Here is a 17,565-nt window from a genome sequence, read left to right as displayed (position 1 = left end):
GATGTCTGCTTTGGGCACAGGAGGGAGGAGTTGGCGGCACACTTTCCATGTTTTTGACAGCTCCACAAAGCTTAATCTCATATTTCCTGAGGGCACAGACATGCAAGCTGTGTTTATAGTAATAAGATTGGTTTAAAAATAAATATTCCATTATACTAATATCTAAATGAGAGCTGTCCTTCATAGCTGTCATCTTTCGATTACTTTACTTTTCTGATCTTTAGGAGTTTTTATTTAACAACCATCCCTGTTATTAAAATTGGGGGGTTCTTTGGAAACTAAAACTCTAAAACAAACTCATTACTTTATGGGAAAACTTGGTTTGGACCCCATAGCATTTAAGATTTGGATAAATTGCTTTATCTACCAGAACTGCGCCCACATGACTTCCATTTCATGAGAAAAATAAATCTGCTTTGTAAAATGCCACCAACAATGGAATTTCTTTCTGCTAATTTATGAGTTCCTAGATGGTACTAAGAAACCCTAGTGGCACACTGGTTAAGTGCTTGGTTGCCCATCAAAAGTTCAGTGATTCAAACCTACCAGTCACTGTGTGCGAGAATGATCTGGCAGTGTGTTTCTGTAAGGGTTATATCCTAGAAAACCCTATGGGCAGTTGGACTGTGTCCTATAGGGACAGACCATGAATTGGAACTTACTAGACAACAGGTCAGATGTCACCAAGTATGCCGCTGTGTGCTGGGGATGGACATGAAAACAAAAACACGTAACCTCTACCCTAAGGCGTTTACACTACGGTAGGAAACTAACAAGTGCTATAGGGGAAGCAGTGTTAAGGGGTCTCCAACCTATTCTGAGCAGATGGGGAAGAGTGAGAAGGAATGTCCCGAAAGTACCACCTGAGTTGTGAAAGATGTGAACGGGTCAGGTAGAAGTGGGATGGGGAAGGTGGTGTGTGGTTTGGAGAACTTTCAAAAAGGACAGCAAGTGCAAAGCCCTGCAGATAGAAGGACGAAGCATGAGCCATGTGGGGATTTGGCAAGTCATTCAAAATGGTAGTGGCAGAGAGAAGTGTACAAAGACACAAGAATACACCTGCTGTTGAGTTTTTTGCTGAAGGCCAACAAGTTGCACTGAGGAATGAAGACTCTGTATTTTACGCAGAACACATCGTAGGAATATGAGGCAGCTCTATCCCTGCCCAGCCCCTGCCCAGAAGTTATAGTGAGATAGCCTGGGTGAAGGGCTTAGATCTGACTGCCACATAGGCCTCATCAGTCCCATGACCAGCAGGGTACCTTGTGACATTGTGGTCTGTTTCTCTCACACATCGGAGGGAAGAAGAGTGAAGGCAAGCCAGAGAGAACCATATGACCTTGACTGGAAGAGTGATCAAACACGTGTCTCATGTAGCAAGATGACCTGAAGAAAGAGACATGGGTTTAGGTTTCTTAGTCTATGCAAGCCTTCAAGTCTTATACAAAATCAAGATACCCAGCTTACTGTTTAACTGGGAAGACTAAATGGGATCTTTGTAAAAGGAAAGCCACAACTGTCATTGAGTCCGTTCCAATCCGTGGTGACCCCGTGGGGCTTCCGTAGGGTTTTCAATGGCTGAGTTTTGCAGTAGGTCCAGGCCTTTCTTACAGGATGCCTCTGGGTGAACAGGATGCCTCTGGGATGCCTTTTAGGTAGTAGCTAACTACTTAACAATTTGCACCACTCATGGACTCCCCTCCCCCAGCATAACAACCGATATAAAAAGGTGCTCAAAGGTGGTTGCCATTGTCTCTCACCATGACAAAGCCCATGGCTGGTGGACCACACAAGGACAAAACCAAAGACAGCCTGAGCCATCACCACCCAGGGAACTGTTAAACTCATACTGGCTGAGTTATTAACAAAGTCCAAACTTCAGTCTTTCACTGAGAACATGTGATCTGTGATGGTGTCCAAGCCTCAGCAATACGTGATTAGGATCAGATAAAATCAGGGAGGAGGGAGTAACCGTGTTGCACAAGCATTGGGCTAAAGATTCCTCCTCACGGGTGGTTTTGGGGTCCTCCTCCTGCAGGCAGTTTGCACACACACCACATGCTTATGATTGTAGGTTGCTGGGGGTGGACCCTGTGCATAGAATATGTATGGTCCTGAACAAAGCTTCCAACCCAACCACTACACAACCATGCTTGGAAGGAAGAAAAACAGGAGAGCCATTAGATTGTGTCTTCCAGAAGGTCTTTGTTGCAATTTTCTCCATCATTGAGAAAAGAAAAATAGACAAAACAAAACATTACATCATTGAATAAAGACAATAGCAGCACAGCTTACTGAAATGTTACAAGCAAATTTGCTTTTGTACTTTTCCTAAGAACATTACGAAATCCCCCCACCCCATTATTTTCTGTAAAATGCCTTTTTTTTTTTTTTTAAGCACCATGAAATCCTACACACAGAGAGAGAAGTAAAATACCTCCACAAATGGGTTTATCCTCACAGTCACTAGGGCTCCTGTCCGTGACTCTGAGATGGGATAGAGGCCCGAGGCTGGCTTGTGGGTGGGTTTTTGCATATAGCTTCCAGGTACCACTGAGCCTTCTCCCTCCAAGCCCAGTGCTCTGCCAGTGAAGGAAAAGGTCTGCAGCGCTCTTCTGCAGCACAGACCTGCTATCTCAGTGGAGTAGGAATCCTCCCGAGGAAATTTTTGAAACACACAGAGAACTCTTTGAGATTTTTTACTTTAAGAACTGAGAACAAAAAGTAGATTCCAAATCTCTTAGGCACCTGTGAAAATGATCTGATGGTCTAGTTCAGTAAAATGAGAGATACCTCTTGTCAATGTCACTACGCCGATGTCACGTGACTAATGGACTGCCGCGGGAGGACTGAGAATGCTGCGGAGTGTGGACTGGCTGGTGACGTACACCGTAGCTGGTTTAACGTGCAAAGACGGAGCATAGATAGGGCTTTATGTACAGCCATGCTAGTAGCATGCTCTTCCAAAATCTCCATACACAGAATTAACAGCAGCTACTGTCCCAGATAAAAGTGAACTTTGTTTCTTTTCCTTTGTGAAGACCATTTCTAGCTAGCTCTCTTACACACCACCACCAAGAGCTCCCTCCACTCACGCGTAGAGGCCAGAATGAGCTACATAGGGCAGGATCCTAGTTTGGAGTCTCCAAATATATATGGTTTCCATCCATCATCCTAAAGGACAGAAGACCAAGAGCTCATTTCAACTTCAAATGAATGAGCCATTAGTCAATATTCACAAATCCAACTTGCATCACAGCAGCGAGAAAGACTAACCCCCACTTGAAACATAAACGGAATGCAGAAAAGAAAGTTGAAATGTAGCCTGGCTGTTATGTTTTTAATAAAGCTTCTATACCTTTGTTTGTTCTCCTAGGCCTTTCCTATGGTCATGAAACCATAGTATAGATTGAATGACTGACATTCTAACACAAACCATTGAATAAACACCATAATCATCCAAAATCTGGTCACATTTTCTTTGTTACCAAGTGCCGCGGAGTGAGTTCTAACTCATAGTGTCCCTGTATAGGTTTTCCGAGGAGTGACTGGTGAGTCTGAACCACCAACCTTGCAGTTCAAGCCAACCATTGTCCTACAGCACCACACCAGGACTCTTCCACACTTACAGAATCACCCCAAAATCAAGTATATGAGTAGAAGGGCAGTTCTGGCTTATCTAGGAAATATAATCTCCAAGGGAGGCCAAGAGACAGTTTGTTGATAATGACTAACACAGCTAGCACTTCAGTATAGAATGGTCTCCATGGAACCCAAAGCAAAAGAGAAAGAGAAAGAGGGAGAGAGAGTGATGTCTGATGCCTGTACTACATGAACTCCTAGAGTAATCATAGAGAGTCTTTAGTACAATGATCTGCAAATAGCAATCACATAAAATTGTTTACTCTTCACACTATGCAAAAATTCCCCGCTTAGCATGAGGCCTCTTGGTTAACAGCATGTTTGAAAGCTGTAGAGGCCAGAATGAGCTACATAGGGCAGGATCCTAGTTTGGAGTCTCCAAATATATATGGTTTCCATCCATCATCCTAAAGGACAGAAGACCAAGAGCTCATTTCAACTTCAAATGAATAAGCCATTAGTCAATATTCACAAATCCAACTAATAACTTTAATCAATTTAATTAACCTGGAAATATTTTGCAGGGGAAGTATAGAACTGAAAGAGCCCTTGAAGGCGACCTGTGCTCAAGTCCTTCAATTTGCAGGGAAAGTGACAGAGATCTTTGCACTGTGACTGCTGAGCACAGGGTAAAACCCAAATGATAAGTCACCCCTCCACCTTCGGATCCTCCCCCAAAAGTGATGGAGTCATTCCTCAAATCACTAATGGATTGGGATTAGGGAATTGGTTTGCATCCAACTGCCCATTAGCTCTCACCAATAAACCTTCCATGTGTTATGAAAGAAAACATCAAGACCTGATGACCAGGTGAAACAAAGGGCATTGCCCACTGAAGAGACTGCTCATCCTATCCCAAAATCAAAATTTTATTCCAAGTTTGTGGTGAGGGTTGGAATTACAGGTTAGGAGACAAAGGCTGAGCCAATATGTGTCCAATATGGAGTGGTTTTCCTTGAGACACATATTCTACACGGTATTTGACAGAATCAAGACGGTAAGATAACATTTAATCAACTTCAAAACCCCTGGCCTCTCCCTAAATCTTAGCTTGTACACAACAACAAGGAGTCCCATCTTCTCCTGTGGAGAGTACTTTATAGTTTGACTAACACTTTACCCACATATTTGATGGCTCAACCTCTGCAGAGAGCTTTCCTTTGATTTGGTTCATCAGAACCTTGGCCCCATCTGTGCTCAGGGACTGCATTATACTGAAGATTTCCCTGTTCCCCATCTAAAGGCTATTTCTGAATCTCCTTCCCATACTAGTACGATTTAATTCCTTTGGAGAAGCATCTATGCATCACGCCAACATATGTGCCTTTTCCATTCGGTAGAGTTTGCAGCTGAGTGTCTGAATTATTTCATTCCTGCTATAAGGGAGTCCCCGCAAGGTAAGCAAGTAAAGTGCAAAAGCATGCTTTCAAAGGGCGTTTTTAACAACCCAGAAAGGGTGCCACATTCAACATTCCAGAACCAACACCCCCAAAACCAGCTGTATAAGAAGTGTCTGAACAAAGGCCTCATGCTCCCTTTGTGGTAAGGACTTCTCCAAACCTTCTTTCCCACCTCTGTATGCTGTGTCCATGAAGCTAGAAGCACTCACACACACATACACATAATACATACAAACATGGGAACATGCATGCACACACACAAAGGGTGCATGATATGGACACTGTAACAAAGTCGAAAGCCAACTTTAGTCAGACAGTCAGACAATCTATGAAGACAACCTACTGAAGACCATCACCTTCTTGCTGTGTGCCATTGGGTAAGCCATTTAGCCCCCTTGAGCCTTCATGTCCTCATCTGTAGCATAGGTTTACAAATACTTCCCATAGAGTGTTACTGTGAGGTTGCAGCGAGCTAACATACATAAAGTGCCTAGTACAGTGCCTGACCCACAGAGGGTACCAGATAAATGGCAGCTACCCTGATCTCTTCCAGAAGGATGCCCCTTTGTCAGACGTGGTGGTAGAGTCTAGAATTTTAACACGCTACTTTGAAAAGGGTGCCCAGGCAATACAGAGCACAAACTAACGTGAGCAAAATCCGTGGGCAGTTTAATCAGGATGCTTTTAACTTGTTAGAATGACAAGTCTGTTACGTCCTGGTTCCTTCAGAGGCATTTTGTCAGGCTGGACTTATTCCCACAGAAAGAACCAAAATCCATGCCAGTATTAATATTTCCCAGCAACTCAGTTTTCATTTCATGGACACAGGATGCCTTCAATGAGACACCACTCCAGCCCAATGGAGCTCACCTAAACCCACCTTATACCAGGAAGGACCTCATCAAAGTCAAACAACTGATTTGACAACTTCCCAAAAGCAATACCCAGAAGTTCAACAAGAGTCTACAAGTTTGAGGATGGGGGTGAGGAGACGTGTGTGCTTCCCAGAAGAGCTGTGCATTTTGGGGAAGAGAGCAGAGAGAGGTCTTCCATGGTATCATCTGGTGAGTATAATTTGCTTTAGAAGTCAGAAAGTTCTAGCGGATCTCTGAAAGTTCCCACTAGTCCTGTGGTTGTTTGGTAAATCCATTCTGGGGATTATCTGAAATCCCCAAAAGGCAATACTGAGCCAGAGAGCCCATAACCAACAACTTCCTGGTGGTGGCGCAAGGTCCAAACGCTAAAAGTGTGCAGCCCAAATAGCCAAGTTTGAGCCAGGAGAACATTCAGCCCATCATAATAAAGCCTGTGCACACACAGGATGACAGTCTGGATATACAGCTCCCAGCTCTTTCCCTGTCTGATAAAAAAGCATTAAAATCATCCTCCCCAAACCTACAACTAGCCACCCCCCGCTTTCCTTCACTAGATGTTCTACTCTGATGGAACAATCTTGGTGATCACCATGTGGGTTATTGTCTGACTCAAAATAATCATTTAAACTGATGTCCCAATTTTAGTGAAAATAAAGAAACAGACAAGGAAGAAAAGTGATGCTTTCAGAATAAAGGAATGCCCAAACATAAAAGTAAAATTAAATATTGTAAATACTTCTTTTAAGTATTTTTTTAAAATGGCATTAATGGCACTTAAGCTGCAAGCAATTAAAACATTTCAATCTTATACCGGGTGGTTTAAGGGGTTCTGTTTCCTTTTGTTTGGAGATAGCACGATTGGATCTCATAACTATGTCTACCCTAAGACACCCAAAGGGACAGAAAGCCCTGAGATGGAATGATGCCTGGTCCTCCTCAGGATGTCTCAGAAATGAAGGACATCTACTTTGATAAAAACATAGGATCAGTGAGACAGTACAGCAAGCTGCTGGCATCATGCAAGGCAATAGTTTTGGTATTTTTCCCTCTATTATCAAATCAAGTTATAACCAAATTTCCACCATAAAAATAAGCATAGACATTTTCAAACCAGTTCATCTTCACCATTGGACCCATTGAGGAAAACGTATGATTTACCTTTAACCATGCAGTAGTGGAGGTTGAATTTTCATCACTGCTTGCAAGGTCACTTGCACTAACCTACCCCTTGTAAAAGGAAACACTTCAGTCTGCTTTTGTCATTGGTTAATGTGATATCCACAGTGTGATGTGTCTCTGATTATTTTTTTCTTTTATAATGAGGAAAGCTATTGCACCTTTTAATACGTGTGCTTCCAACAAATTGCTAGTGCTCTCGGGTCCCAAGGACATTAATTTGGGAGTTTAGAAAGACTAAGTATGCACGGAATGGTTTGTATCAAAATTCAAGCTTAGGGCACATGCCACAATGTCACATCTAACCCAAATTACAGTTACCAGTTCACCCCCACCAGATCCCCTTCTCTGGGTGCACATGTCACTAAAGATAGGTTCAGGACGTGAGACTCCACTTAGAAGACACACTTCTTCCTTTCAGAAGGCTGGTCTATGGAATAGCTGCCCTTTTAGAAGTGCCAGGCCAGGGTGGCACCACACAGCCACAAAGCATCGCCGTGAGAACTCCCTCAATATGAACAACAGTTCACTCCTCAGTGTGCGAATGCTCCGTGTGCATCCCCGCTGTCGCTCTCAGAAGGGAAGTTCTTTGATTCCTTTTGGCAGAACAAGTTTTCAGTCATTTTATGGCACAGTGAAAGATATTCTTCAATGCTATGTAATTTCAGACTAACAAGAAGTCGGTTTAAGGCACGTGTCTCAGTGTGAATATTAAAAACAAAAAACAAAAACTAAAAAACAAAACAAAACACTAACAATGCTTTGTCCAAGTCCAATGTCCTCCACGTTTAGTTTCTGTCTTCAAGTAATGAGTTGTTCTCGAGTTCCCTGTCTTTGGTGTCTGTGGGTACCATGCCGTTCTCCATCTCAGAGTTCTGCTGGATACAGTCTGTCAGCATGGCGGTGCTGGAGTTGTCTGAGTTACATATCTTTTCCATCGCCTCCTCTTTCTTCTCTTCATCCAGGGAGTAATTCCGGAAGGTCTTGTAGATTTTCTGGACATCCTCAGGTAAAGTTTTTTTGAGGTCTTTGTTTTTCCTCTTGGTGAGTTTGGAGGAGGACCCAAATTTGTTGATGATGTTGTCCTCAGAGGCCCCCTGGCCATGTTTGTTCAGCTGCTCCGACCCCTTAAGGCGTAAGTTATTGGGCCGGTTGTTGATGCTCTCCTGGGATGAGGCCTTGAAGCGGCCAGTGTCCAGGGCAGCAAAGACAGAACGCTTCTCAGGGGATAGCATGTCCAGCGAGTGGGCCCTCTGGTCCAGGCCCAGGCGCCGGCGCTCCATGCTACGGATGGTGGCCGCCCGCTGCAGCTTGTCATGGATCTCCACACTGAGACGTCGCCGTGTCTCCCGGAACTCAGCTGTCACGTTGGCCTTCCACTCAGCCGCGTGGGCCTTGATTTCACCGACCTGGCCAAGAGAGGCAAGGACAACATGCTGAGAAAGTCCTCTCTGCCTTGTACTTGTACCTCCCAGCACCCACAGCCCTTGGGGATCCCAATGACAAGGTTGACTTGGGGGAGGCCAGGAGACGGAGATTCATGCTACTTGTGGCTTAGCTCTTCTTGGTCCCTAAAGACATGCCTCAAACTGCTTACCACCTAATGTGTCAGAACACCCCAAGAGGCCTGAGATTTGGAGCCTGGGGGCTAAGTAAGAAGTCTGCAGCATTCTGAGGGGAGAGACCAATAACTGAAGTTGGACAGGTGTGGGCTTTGGTTATGTTTCTGCCCAAGTTTGAATACTGTGGCCCCATTGCCTTTGACATAAAGTGTGGTCATCATATCCAGCGTGGAGCTTTTCATATTTTACTGAGCTCACCTAGCTCAGTCCTGGGTTCAAAGCAGGTGCCTAGCGTTCCTTGTCCCTGTACTATTTCTATCTAGATAGGGAAACCAACCTGTCCCATTTGCCCAAGATTGTTCAAATTTTAAAACTGAAAGTCCTATGTCTTGGGAAGCCTATCGGTCCCCTCAAAATGGGATGACTGACTGGTCACCCTACATCAAGGCCATGCAATGACCATGTATTATTTATTATTAAGCTTGTCCTGGCTTAAGGTCCTCCAGAACACCTGGTAACCAATTCCCCCAGACTAGGATGCAGAAAAAGTGGGCGTGCTCTGCCAAAGCCCACAGAACACAAAGTTTTGCATGAGACTCAGAACCAAATTTCTGGATTCTTACTAGCGGGGCAAACAGTGTAAGTCCCAGGCTTCCTTGAACAGGTAAGTAACTCAAATCTTTGTATTCAGAAAAGTCAATATTTATGTTGGTCCTGTTTTTTTATATATAAATAGCTCATTTTCAACAGGTCAGCTATCTGGGGAATCCGACTGGAAATTGCATTGATGGTGTTTCTGTAAGCCTGGAAAATTAGCACTTGAGCCCAGTAATGACATGGGACAGTTCTCATTAAGCAACTCTCTCCCCGGGGTCTTGTACATGGAAAGAGACTATTCTGGAAAGAGCCAGGAAACAGTTGTCCTTGAACAGGCTATCCCTCTTTGCATTTCTTTGTGGGTGTTTTTGTTCTATTTTTGTTTTTTATTTCCTTTCCTTTAGCTCTTACCTTAGCCTTTCTTTCTCCTTCCTTATTTCAAAAAAACTACATGGGCATTTTTTATAACCAAAGTCTATCTTATTATGTCTTCCTCCTCTATGAGGAGAAAACATTCCATGACTCTGGTCACCTGAATTATATTTGTCTCTAAGGAGCAGACCAAAAAACAGGAGGGAAGAGGAAGGAATAAAGGTAAAAGGAACCTATATTCCCATGACTTCATTGTGGCTGGTCACTGGTGACTTCAGTCCCACACTGAATTGAGAAAGATCCATGGTGTTCAACTGCACTGCCAAGCAGACCCTGATACCTGAAGGACAGGCCAGACTTTGCAGGACTTGTCATGAACTTTCTCAGCCACTTTGCAGACTTACTGATAAGACGCTACTGCACATCTCCCTCAGCCATGCTCTACCTCTGCTACTCCTCTTTCTATTTTTATTTTTGTAAAATTAGTTCTTGTTTTGTAGGCTTTCCAGGATTCGTGGGCTGAGAATTGAGTCACCGTAGTTCCTCACCTGCCAAAAGAGGATCCAGAGATAACTGCTGCTCCATTTAACCTGGCTTTTAGGGAATGATTCAAAACAAGGAAGTTTTGATGAGTTCTCCATTTAGCAAGAAACCCTCTACCCATAGAATAGAGACAGGCAATTCTTGACACATGAGCTGATTTGATCTCAGGAACATTCATAGAATCTGGAAGGAGTCCTACCTCTTCTTTTGTCTTTTTGGACAGAACCCGTAGCCAATCTCCGATCATACTGAGGACAGCTGCAAAGTAGGCAAGGCCAACAAGGATCCAAAACCACACTAAGGGCTTATACCACTCCCGGTAATTGATGCCAGCGTTTCCCCCTGAAAACAACCAAACATGATTTAACCGTGATCTAGCAGATGGTCTTTGCAGAGCAAACATATTCCAGTCCAGGTGGAGATGTCATCCCATCAACATTTAGCACTTGGAGTGTCTACCACTGTTACACCCGCCATGGACATTACACAACAGGGATTGGAGGGCAGGGGAAAGGTGTGGCCCTGCGTGGCTGTGGTTTGACTTCCTTTGATTCTCAAGCACTGCCCTTCATGCTCAGAAGAAAACTGGGCAGTGGCTAGCTTGACTCATTGATTCTCAACTTGAGTATTGACAATGATTTAGACTAGAGGATGCCCCCTCTTTGTTGTCGTCATTGTTGTGTGCCATCAAGTCAATTCCAACTTCCAGTGTCTGTAGTAGAACCGCTCAATAGGATTACCAAGACCGCCATCTTTTCAGAAACACACAGCCACATCGTTCTCCCACAGAGATGCTGGTGGGTTTGAACCTCCAAACTTTCAGTTAGCTAAGTGCTTAATCACTGTGCCATCAGGGCCTCGTTTTTCCCTTTTAACTTTTCTAAGTTTATTTTAATAGAAAATCAAATATCATTAAGTGATCCCAAATGGTTTGTAATTCTGGATCCATTTCCTTCTTAGGCACACATGCATTCATCAAGAGACCAGTGGATGTGTGGAAGTAAAATGAGACATAATGGAATTACTGAGACTCTGATCCAAGAAGCAGTGATTTAATGCTGAGGGGTTGTGTCTACATGCTGTGACTATGGAAGGTCAATTAGAATGATTAATTAGAATCCCCATAAGCTAAAGCTGAAAGCGACCTTAGAGTCCAGCTAGCCCAATCCCTTTATTTTATAAATAGAGATTCTGATACAAATCCATCAAAACAAATTGGCTAGTTGCCAGACTGAATTGACTGGCTATTCCACTGAAAGCACCAGTCATCTATTCCAACTAATTAGCCTATTTATTCTAACCTTCCCACAGGCACTACCTAAGGTAGCCATGCAAAATAGGTTCCAAGTCCAGCCCACTCTCCTGCAGAAGTGATGGGAAAGAGAAAGGAAATCTTTGCTAAGGGGCCTTGTTCTCACTGTGAGACACTGATACCCAAGGACGCAGGCTGGTGTTCATTTCAGATGACCGACAGTAGTAATGTAGTGGTCATTCTGAGTGATTATTAGACTACCCCACTGGGTAAGGGCTGTAAACCACATCGAGATCTGAATATAGACGGAGCTCTTAGGGCGTTGACAATAACTCCCAAAGGCACCTGGGCAGGAACCGCGGCCTGTGGCTCTTCTCAATGGGTCTGGACTTTGCCAGGCTGCCCACAAGGTCTTAACAGCTACTTCCTTTTCCTAAAATTCAGAGTCCACGTATTGTCAAAGGGCTTTGTGGCAAGACCTCTTCCTTTAGTTTAGCTGCCTTTGCTTTTAGCTGAAACTCTCCTCCACAGCTTTCATAGGCTGTTATTGGAGTTCCTGGCACATTAGGGCATTTTGTAGTTCCTCTCTTTTATGTGTTAAACCAGAAAACTCTGTAGCTTTCTCATTTGGGCTATCTGAGAGTAAACAGTTAGCACTACTAGTCACTATCACCCAACAAGGGAGCCCAGCTGGTGCAGTGGTTAAGGACTCTCACATTAACACAAAGGTTGGCGGTTCGAACCCACCAGCTGTTCTGGAGTAGAAAGATGTGGCAATCTGCTTCCATGAAGCTGACAGCCTTGGGAACCCTATGAGGCAGTTCTGCACTGCCCTGTAGAGACTTGCTAGGAGTTGGGATCTACTTGATGAAAGAGGTTTGAGTTTTTAAATTTTTTCATCACTCAACAAAGACTGTCATTAGGGGGTGTTAGCGAACAATTTAGCAGGCACCCTTCTTCTGCCTGTCCCTTTATCAACTGATTGTCTGGGAGTCTGAACTCAGTGTTAGCTCCAAGGCAGGGTTGTGAAATGCTGTCATGTTTGTTGTTGTTGTTGGTTGTGAAGTGCCGTCGAGTCAGTTCCAACTCATAGTGACCCTGTATAGGGTTTCCGAGGAGCAGCTGGTAGGTTAGGATGTCCTAATATGTGTCCTGGTGTGGTGCTGTGAGTTAATGCACTGGACTGCAAAGTCGGTCTGAACTGAAAGGTTGTCAGTTCAAGCTCATCAGCCGCTCCTCAGAAACCCTATACAGGGTCATTATAGGGAACAACTCGACAGCATTCAACAACGACAATGTGAAACAGCTCTATATTAAGCCAGCACTGATCCTGAGAGGTTTCTGGTACAGGAGATACTTGATGAAATCACAGAGACAGTCAGTTCTTTGTAACGTGCTTTCTAAGTGATGGGTGAGCCTTCCCTGTTGCTGTGATAGTTACCAAAAGAGAAGGACAAACCTCCAGTCTTTTAAGGCATATGTTCTTCAGATTGGTTAGCCTCAACTCCAGAAACAGGTATTTAGAAGGGCCTGGTCTAATTGCTGTCAACGCCGTGAATTATAACTGACTCCAATCTGTGGAAATCACAGGACACATGAAATACGGCTCCCAAATCAACAGTGAGGAAATCCAAAGAGTGTGATGCCTTGTGGCTGGCAAGTAGAGCTAAAGTATGATACTAGTATATGCTCCGTACTAAGGAGGCTTGGTAGTGTAGTGGATTATAAGCTGGGCTGCTAACCCCAGGTCAGCAGTTCAAATCTACCAGCTGCTCTGCAGGAGCCAGATGAGGCTTTCTGCTCCCATAAGGATTTAAAGCCTTTAGAAGCCTACACAGGGTCGTTATGAGGCAGGACTGACTCGGTGGCACACCACCATCACCACTAGCACTACATACTCAGTCTGTGGTGCCCGATGAAAAAAAATAAATCATCAAGGAAAGAAAAATCTCATACACCCAGGGTTCTGGCCTTTGTGCGCCAGAAACATCTCTGAAGTTACTGACCTAAGCAGTTGGTTAAAAAACAGGGTCTCTATCCTAAAACAAAGTCTTCGAGACAATTCATTGTGAACCTAGACAGATAATCCAATGCAGATAATGCGTTGAGATACTAAATGATGTTTGTGGTAGTTTTAAAATCCAGTTACCATTATATGTATTTGACCTTGGGCTGGAGCTGCAGTTGAATTTCCCCACAAAACTATGGATCATGCTAAGAAATTGACAGGGACGCGCTTTCTCGCTCCTTCTGTGTGGTTTCTCTCCAGAACCTTGTTGTTCAGTGCTGAGGAATCTGTTCTGACTTTAGCAACCCTGTATAAGGTTTCCAAGGAGCAGCTGGCTGATAGATTTGAACCACCAACCTTGCAGTTAGAAGTTCAGTGCTTCTACAGTGCTGCACAAGGACTCCCTCCAGAACCTGGTGGCCCAGAGTCAGATAGCATTGAATCCTCAGAAGGCTAAGTAGCTACCTGCACATGATTGAGCACTTTGCCTAGGAAAGATTGGTGGGGTCCCAGGCAGCAGTCCTTCTGTAAACTATTTTAAGTCTCTTTGATTTTCCAACTCTTAAGCAATAAAAAGGAAGGCAAAGAGCCCTACTATTTCTACAATGTGGACTTCATTCTTCATAGCCCAATTGAAATAACTACAAAAGCACCCTGCCATGTATCTGTATTATAGAATGAACAGGGAGGCACCCATACTTCTATTGATGATCCTTCAAATTCCTTTCCATATTTTCCTGTTCAGCGGATTCTCAGAGACTAGATCCCATCTCCCTTAGTGTACTCCATGGAGCAACCAAAACATTGCTGGGACCACACACCAAATGAAGTTTGCCTGGGAGCCCAATCTTTAAATGTCCTAGCTGTTGCTTTAGCCAGAAACTGGTAAGGACACACACACAAACACACAACTCAACCCAAACATCTCAAAATTATGATAGTATCTTTTGATCAGAGTGTTGGCTTCTTCAAGTAAAAAATGATGGGACTGTCTGACCACCCAGAACTATCCCATTGGTCTCCCTCCACCTATTCTTGCCTTTTTACCACACTTCAGGAAAGCGGTATTGTTGTTGTTAAGTGCTGTTGAGGTGGTTCCAACCCAAAGCAACCCTGTGTAGGGTTTCCGAGGAGTTGCTGTTGAGTTTGAACCACTTACCTCGTAATTCAAAAAGAAACCAAATTCCATTTTATTTTCAAACTTCTGTTCTCAAGTAAAACTGATGATTTGCTATTTTTGCTTCCTTGACCATAGCTCATAGACATTTATTTATTTCTTTTTTACAAAGAAGGCTTCTATTCCAATTCATGAGGAATCCATTACATTATTCTCTTCCTTCAATGGCTAGAAGTCACCTAGCTCCTGAGTGTTATGTCTGGGCATGCACAAGACAACTTTTGTGGGGACAGGGGTTCTCATCGCAACATCAGGAAGCTTCACCTGTAGGCTAAGCTCTATGCTAATCTTTCCCAAGTCTTAGGTCTGCCATGAGAGCCTTATATCAGTTGATTCAAGGAGCGTGAACACAACTCAGAAGTCCAACACTCAAGGAGACATTTCATCTCACTCATGCATAATTCATATGATGATAAGGGTACTGGACATCCTGGGGACGAGAAGCTTGTGTTCCTTGCACAACTGAAATCTGTTGCTGTTTACATCACGTAGGAACACGGGTTTTAAATGACACTATGCGCAGCATCGGTAACACATAAGTCATTTCCATTGTTTATTGTAGTTTTCAAAAGTACGACCAACAGATTCTTTCCCCTGCCAGGGTCCCAATGACCAAGATGCCCAGGGTGCTCACCTGCCACAAAGTCACCAAAGCCCACCGTGGTCAGAGTGACCACCACAAAGTAAATAGATTCCAAGGCTGTCCATCCCTCGATGTATCTGAAAATGACAGCAGGGATGGTCACGAACACAATGCAGCCGGCCAAGATGAACAGGATGGTGGAGATGACCCGAATCTTGGTCTGACTCACTTGCTTCTTCTAGGAAGAACAAAGAAGAAAGGCAAATCAGCTCCATCATCCTGGACGCAGGAAGCAGAGGCACAGAACAATGCATTACGTCAGTGGCTTCAAACCCTTTCTAGGTCATACACTGTTATTTGAAAATTGACTAAAAGCCCTGGCTTCTCTCTTAGAAGAAGCACAAACAGACATTTCCACATAGTCTTGACATGTTCTCAGGCCCCTCAAAGCTGTTCACAGACAGGGACCCACAAAACCCAGCTGAGTTCAGATTTTGACTTCACATAGTTTCATAACAGCCTAAATGCTGATTCTAACACACTCACTGGTACACACTTCATTATTTCACAAGATGGACTCGCTGCCATTTTCCATGTGATATCATTTACCCTCCATTAGGACAGTCCTGCGTAGTGGTTACGAATCGGGCTGCGAACCTTAAGGTCAGCAGTTCGAAACTACCAGCTGCTCCGCGGGAGAAAGATGAGGCTTTCTACTCCCGTAAGGATTTACACCCTCGGAAACCCTGTACAGGGTCGCTATGGGTCGGAACCGACTCGATGGCACTTAACAACAACAACAACAAGGACAGTCCTGGGGTAGCACTGTGGGTTAAAGCACTAGACTGCAAAGTCAGTTTGATCCGCAATGTCAGTGGTTCAAGCTTACTAGGCGCTCCTTGGAAACCATATACAGGGTCACTGTGGGTTGGAACAGACTCGACAGCACTTACCAACAACAATTAGGACACCACCTCAGAAACTCTATACCAGGTTAATATGCGTCAGAACTGACTCACCAGCACTTAACAATGACAGCACAGGAGTCCTGGTGTAGTGCTGTAGGATAAGCACTAACTTCAAAGTCGGTGGTTCAAACCCACCAGCCACTCCTTGGAAACCCTATATAGGTTTGCTAGGAGTCTGACTGGACTCAACAGCACATAACAACAGGACAACACAGCTCTCTTTTCATAGTGGTGGTGATGGGTTCACATCTACTTTCTCTTCTATCAAGGAGTACTGGTGGCACAGTGGGCTAAGCTTTGAATTGTTTATTGCAAGATCAGCAGTTCAAATCCATCAGCTACTCTGCAGGAGAAAGATGAGGCTGTCTGTTCACAAAGAAACTGATAGTCTTGGAAACCTTAAGGAGCAGTTCTAGCCTGTCTTCTAGTGTTACTATGACTTGGAATTGACTCAATGGCCATAGGTTTGTTTCGTTTTTTGGTTTTTCCCTTTGGCTAAAGCAAATCCACTGGGAATATGAATCAAAATTATATTAAAAACATGTTTTGCTTTTATTTTAAGAGGTATTATTCATGTGGCACTGTGGGTTAATGCACCAGACTGCAAAGCCGTTTGAACTGCAAGGTTGGTGGTTCAAACTCACCAGCTGTTCCTTGGAAACCCTATACAGGGTCACTATGGATCGGAATCAACTCAACAACACTTGACAACAACAACATCCATGAACTTAAAACTTCCTGTTTCAGAACTGAACAGCTAGTAATTTTTACTCTCTCTTACCGAAAATAGCCAGTCAACTTTTCTTTCCAGTTCCAAACAGCAGATTATAACCAAACCATTGGTGGTGGTGTTAAATGCCATCTAGTGGGTTCCAACTCATAATGACCATGTATAGTGTTTCCAAAGAGCGGCTGGTGGATTTGAACCAACCTTTCAGTTAGCAATTCAGTGCTTATCCTACAGCACCACATCAGGATCCCCGGATACAGGGTTGATATGAGTCAGAACCGACCTGACTACACTTAACAATAGTAACCATGAAGTACTTCAGCACCACGGAAACCTGTATTCTTTAGGTAAAACTCACTGAAGTCTGAATTCCCTGGAAATAGTTTCCTCAATTTCCAAGTTGTTTATTAGATGATAGAGTAAGCAAATATTGTGTTATTCTTTAGAGTTAATGCATGATTATTATTATTTAATGTTTTATTGTGAATTATATGATAGTTTATATGAGAGTATTTTAGTTTTCATTCCATCATATATCATTTCATTGCCATGGTTCCAATCCCCTCCATAGATCATCTTCCGACCAAAGGGTATATCCTAGAAACCCGTCCTCTACCCTACCCCCACCCCGCGCCCCCAGTCTTCGGAACACAGTCCCTCTCCCTCTCTGGATCCAAAGT

The 17,565-nt window shown here is 43.8% G+C and overlaps 1 protein-coding gene across 1 annotated transcript in view; it reads right to left on the bottom strand.

The window, feature by feature from the left end:
* Positions 1-7,653: 7,653 nt before the first annotated feature.
* KCNK10 (potassium channel, subfamily K, member 10) overlaps positions 7,654-17,565 on the bottom strand; it is a 226,624-nt gene continuing 216,712 nt past the window's right edge. The window contains exons 5-7 of the mRNA XM_006839589.1: positions 15,239-15,425; positions 10,367-10,509; positions 7,654-8,502 (exon numbers count right to left, since the gene is read on the bottom strand). Coding sequence (XP_006839652.1) covers positions 7,882-8,502; positions 10,367-10,509; positions 15,239-15,425 — 951 coding nt within the window. The 3' untranslated portion in view covers positions 7,654-7,881. The remainder of the gene's footprint in view (positions 8,503-10,366; positions 10,510-15,238; positions 15,426-17,565) is intronic.

The sequence above is a fragment of the Chrysochloris asiatica genome, unplaced genomic scaffold, assembly GCF_000296735.1.
Source record: "Chrysochloris asiatica unplaced genomic scaffold, ChrAsi1.0 scaffold00025, whole genome shotgun sequence".
Taxonomy (NCBI): Eukaryota; Metazoa; Chordata; class Mammalia; order Afrosoricida; family Chrysochloridae; genus Chrysochloris; species Chrysochloris asiatica.
Note: the sequence above shows the minus strand (reverse complement) of the source record. Positions and strands in the feature narration are given on the sequence as shown.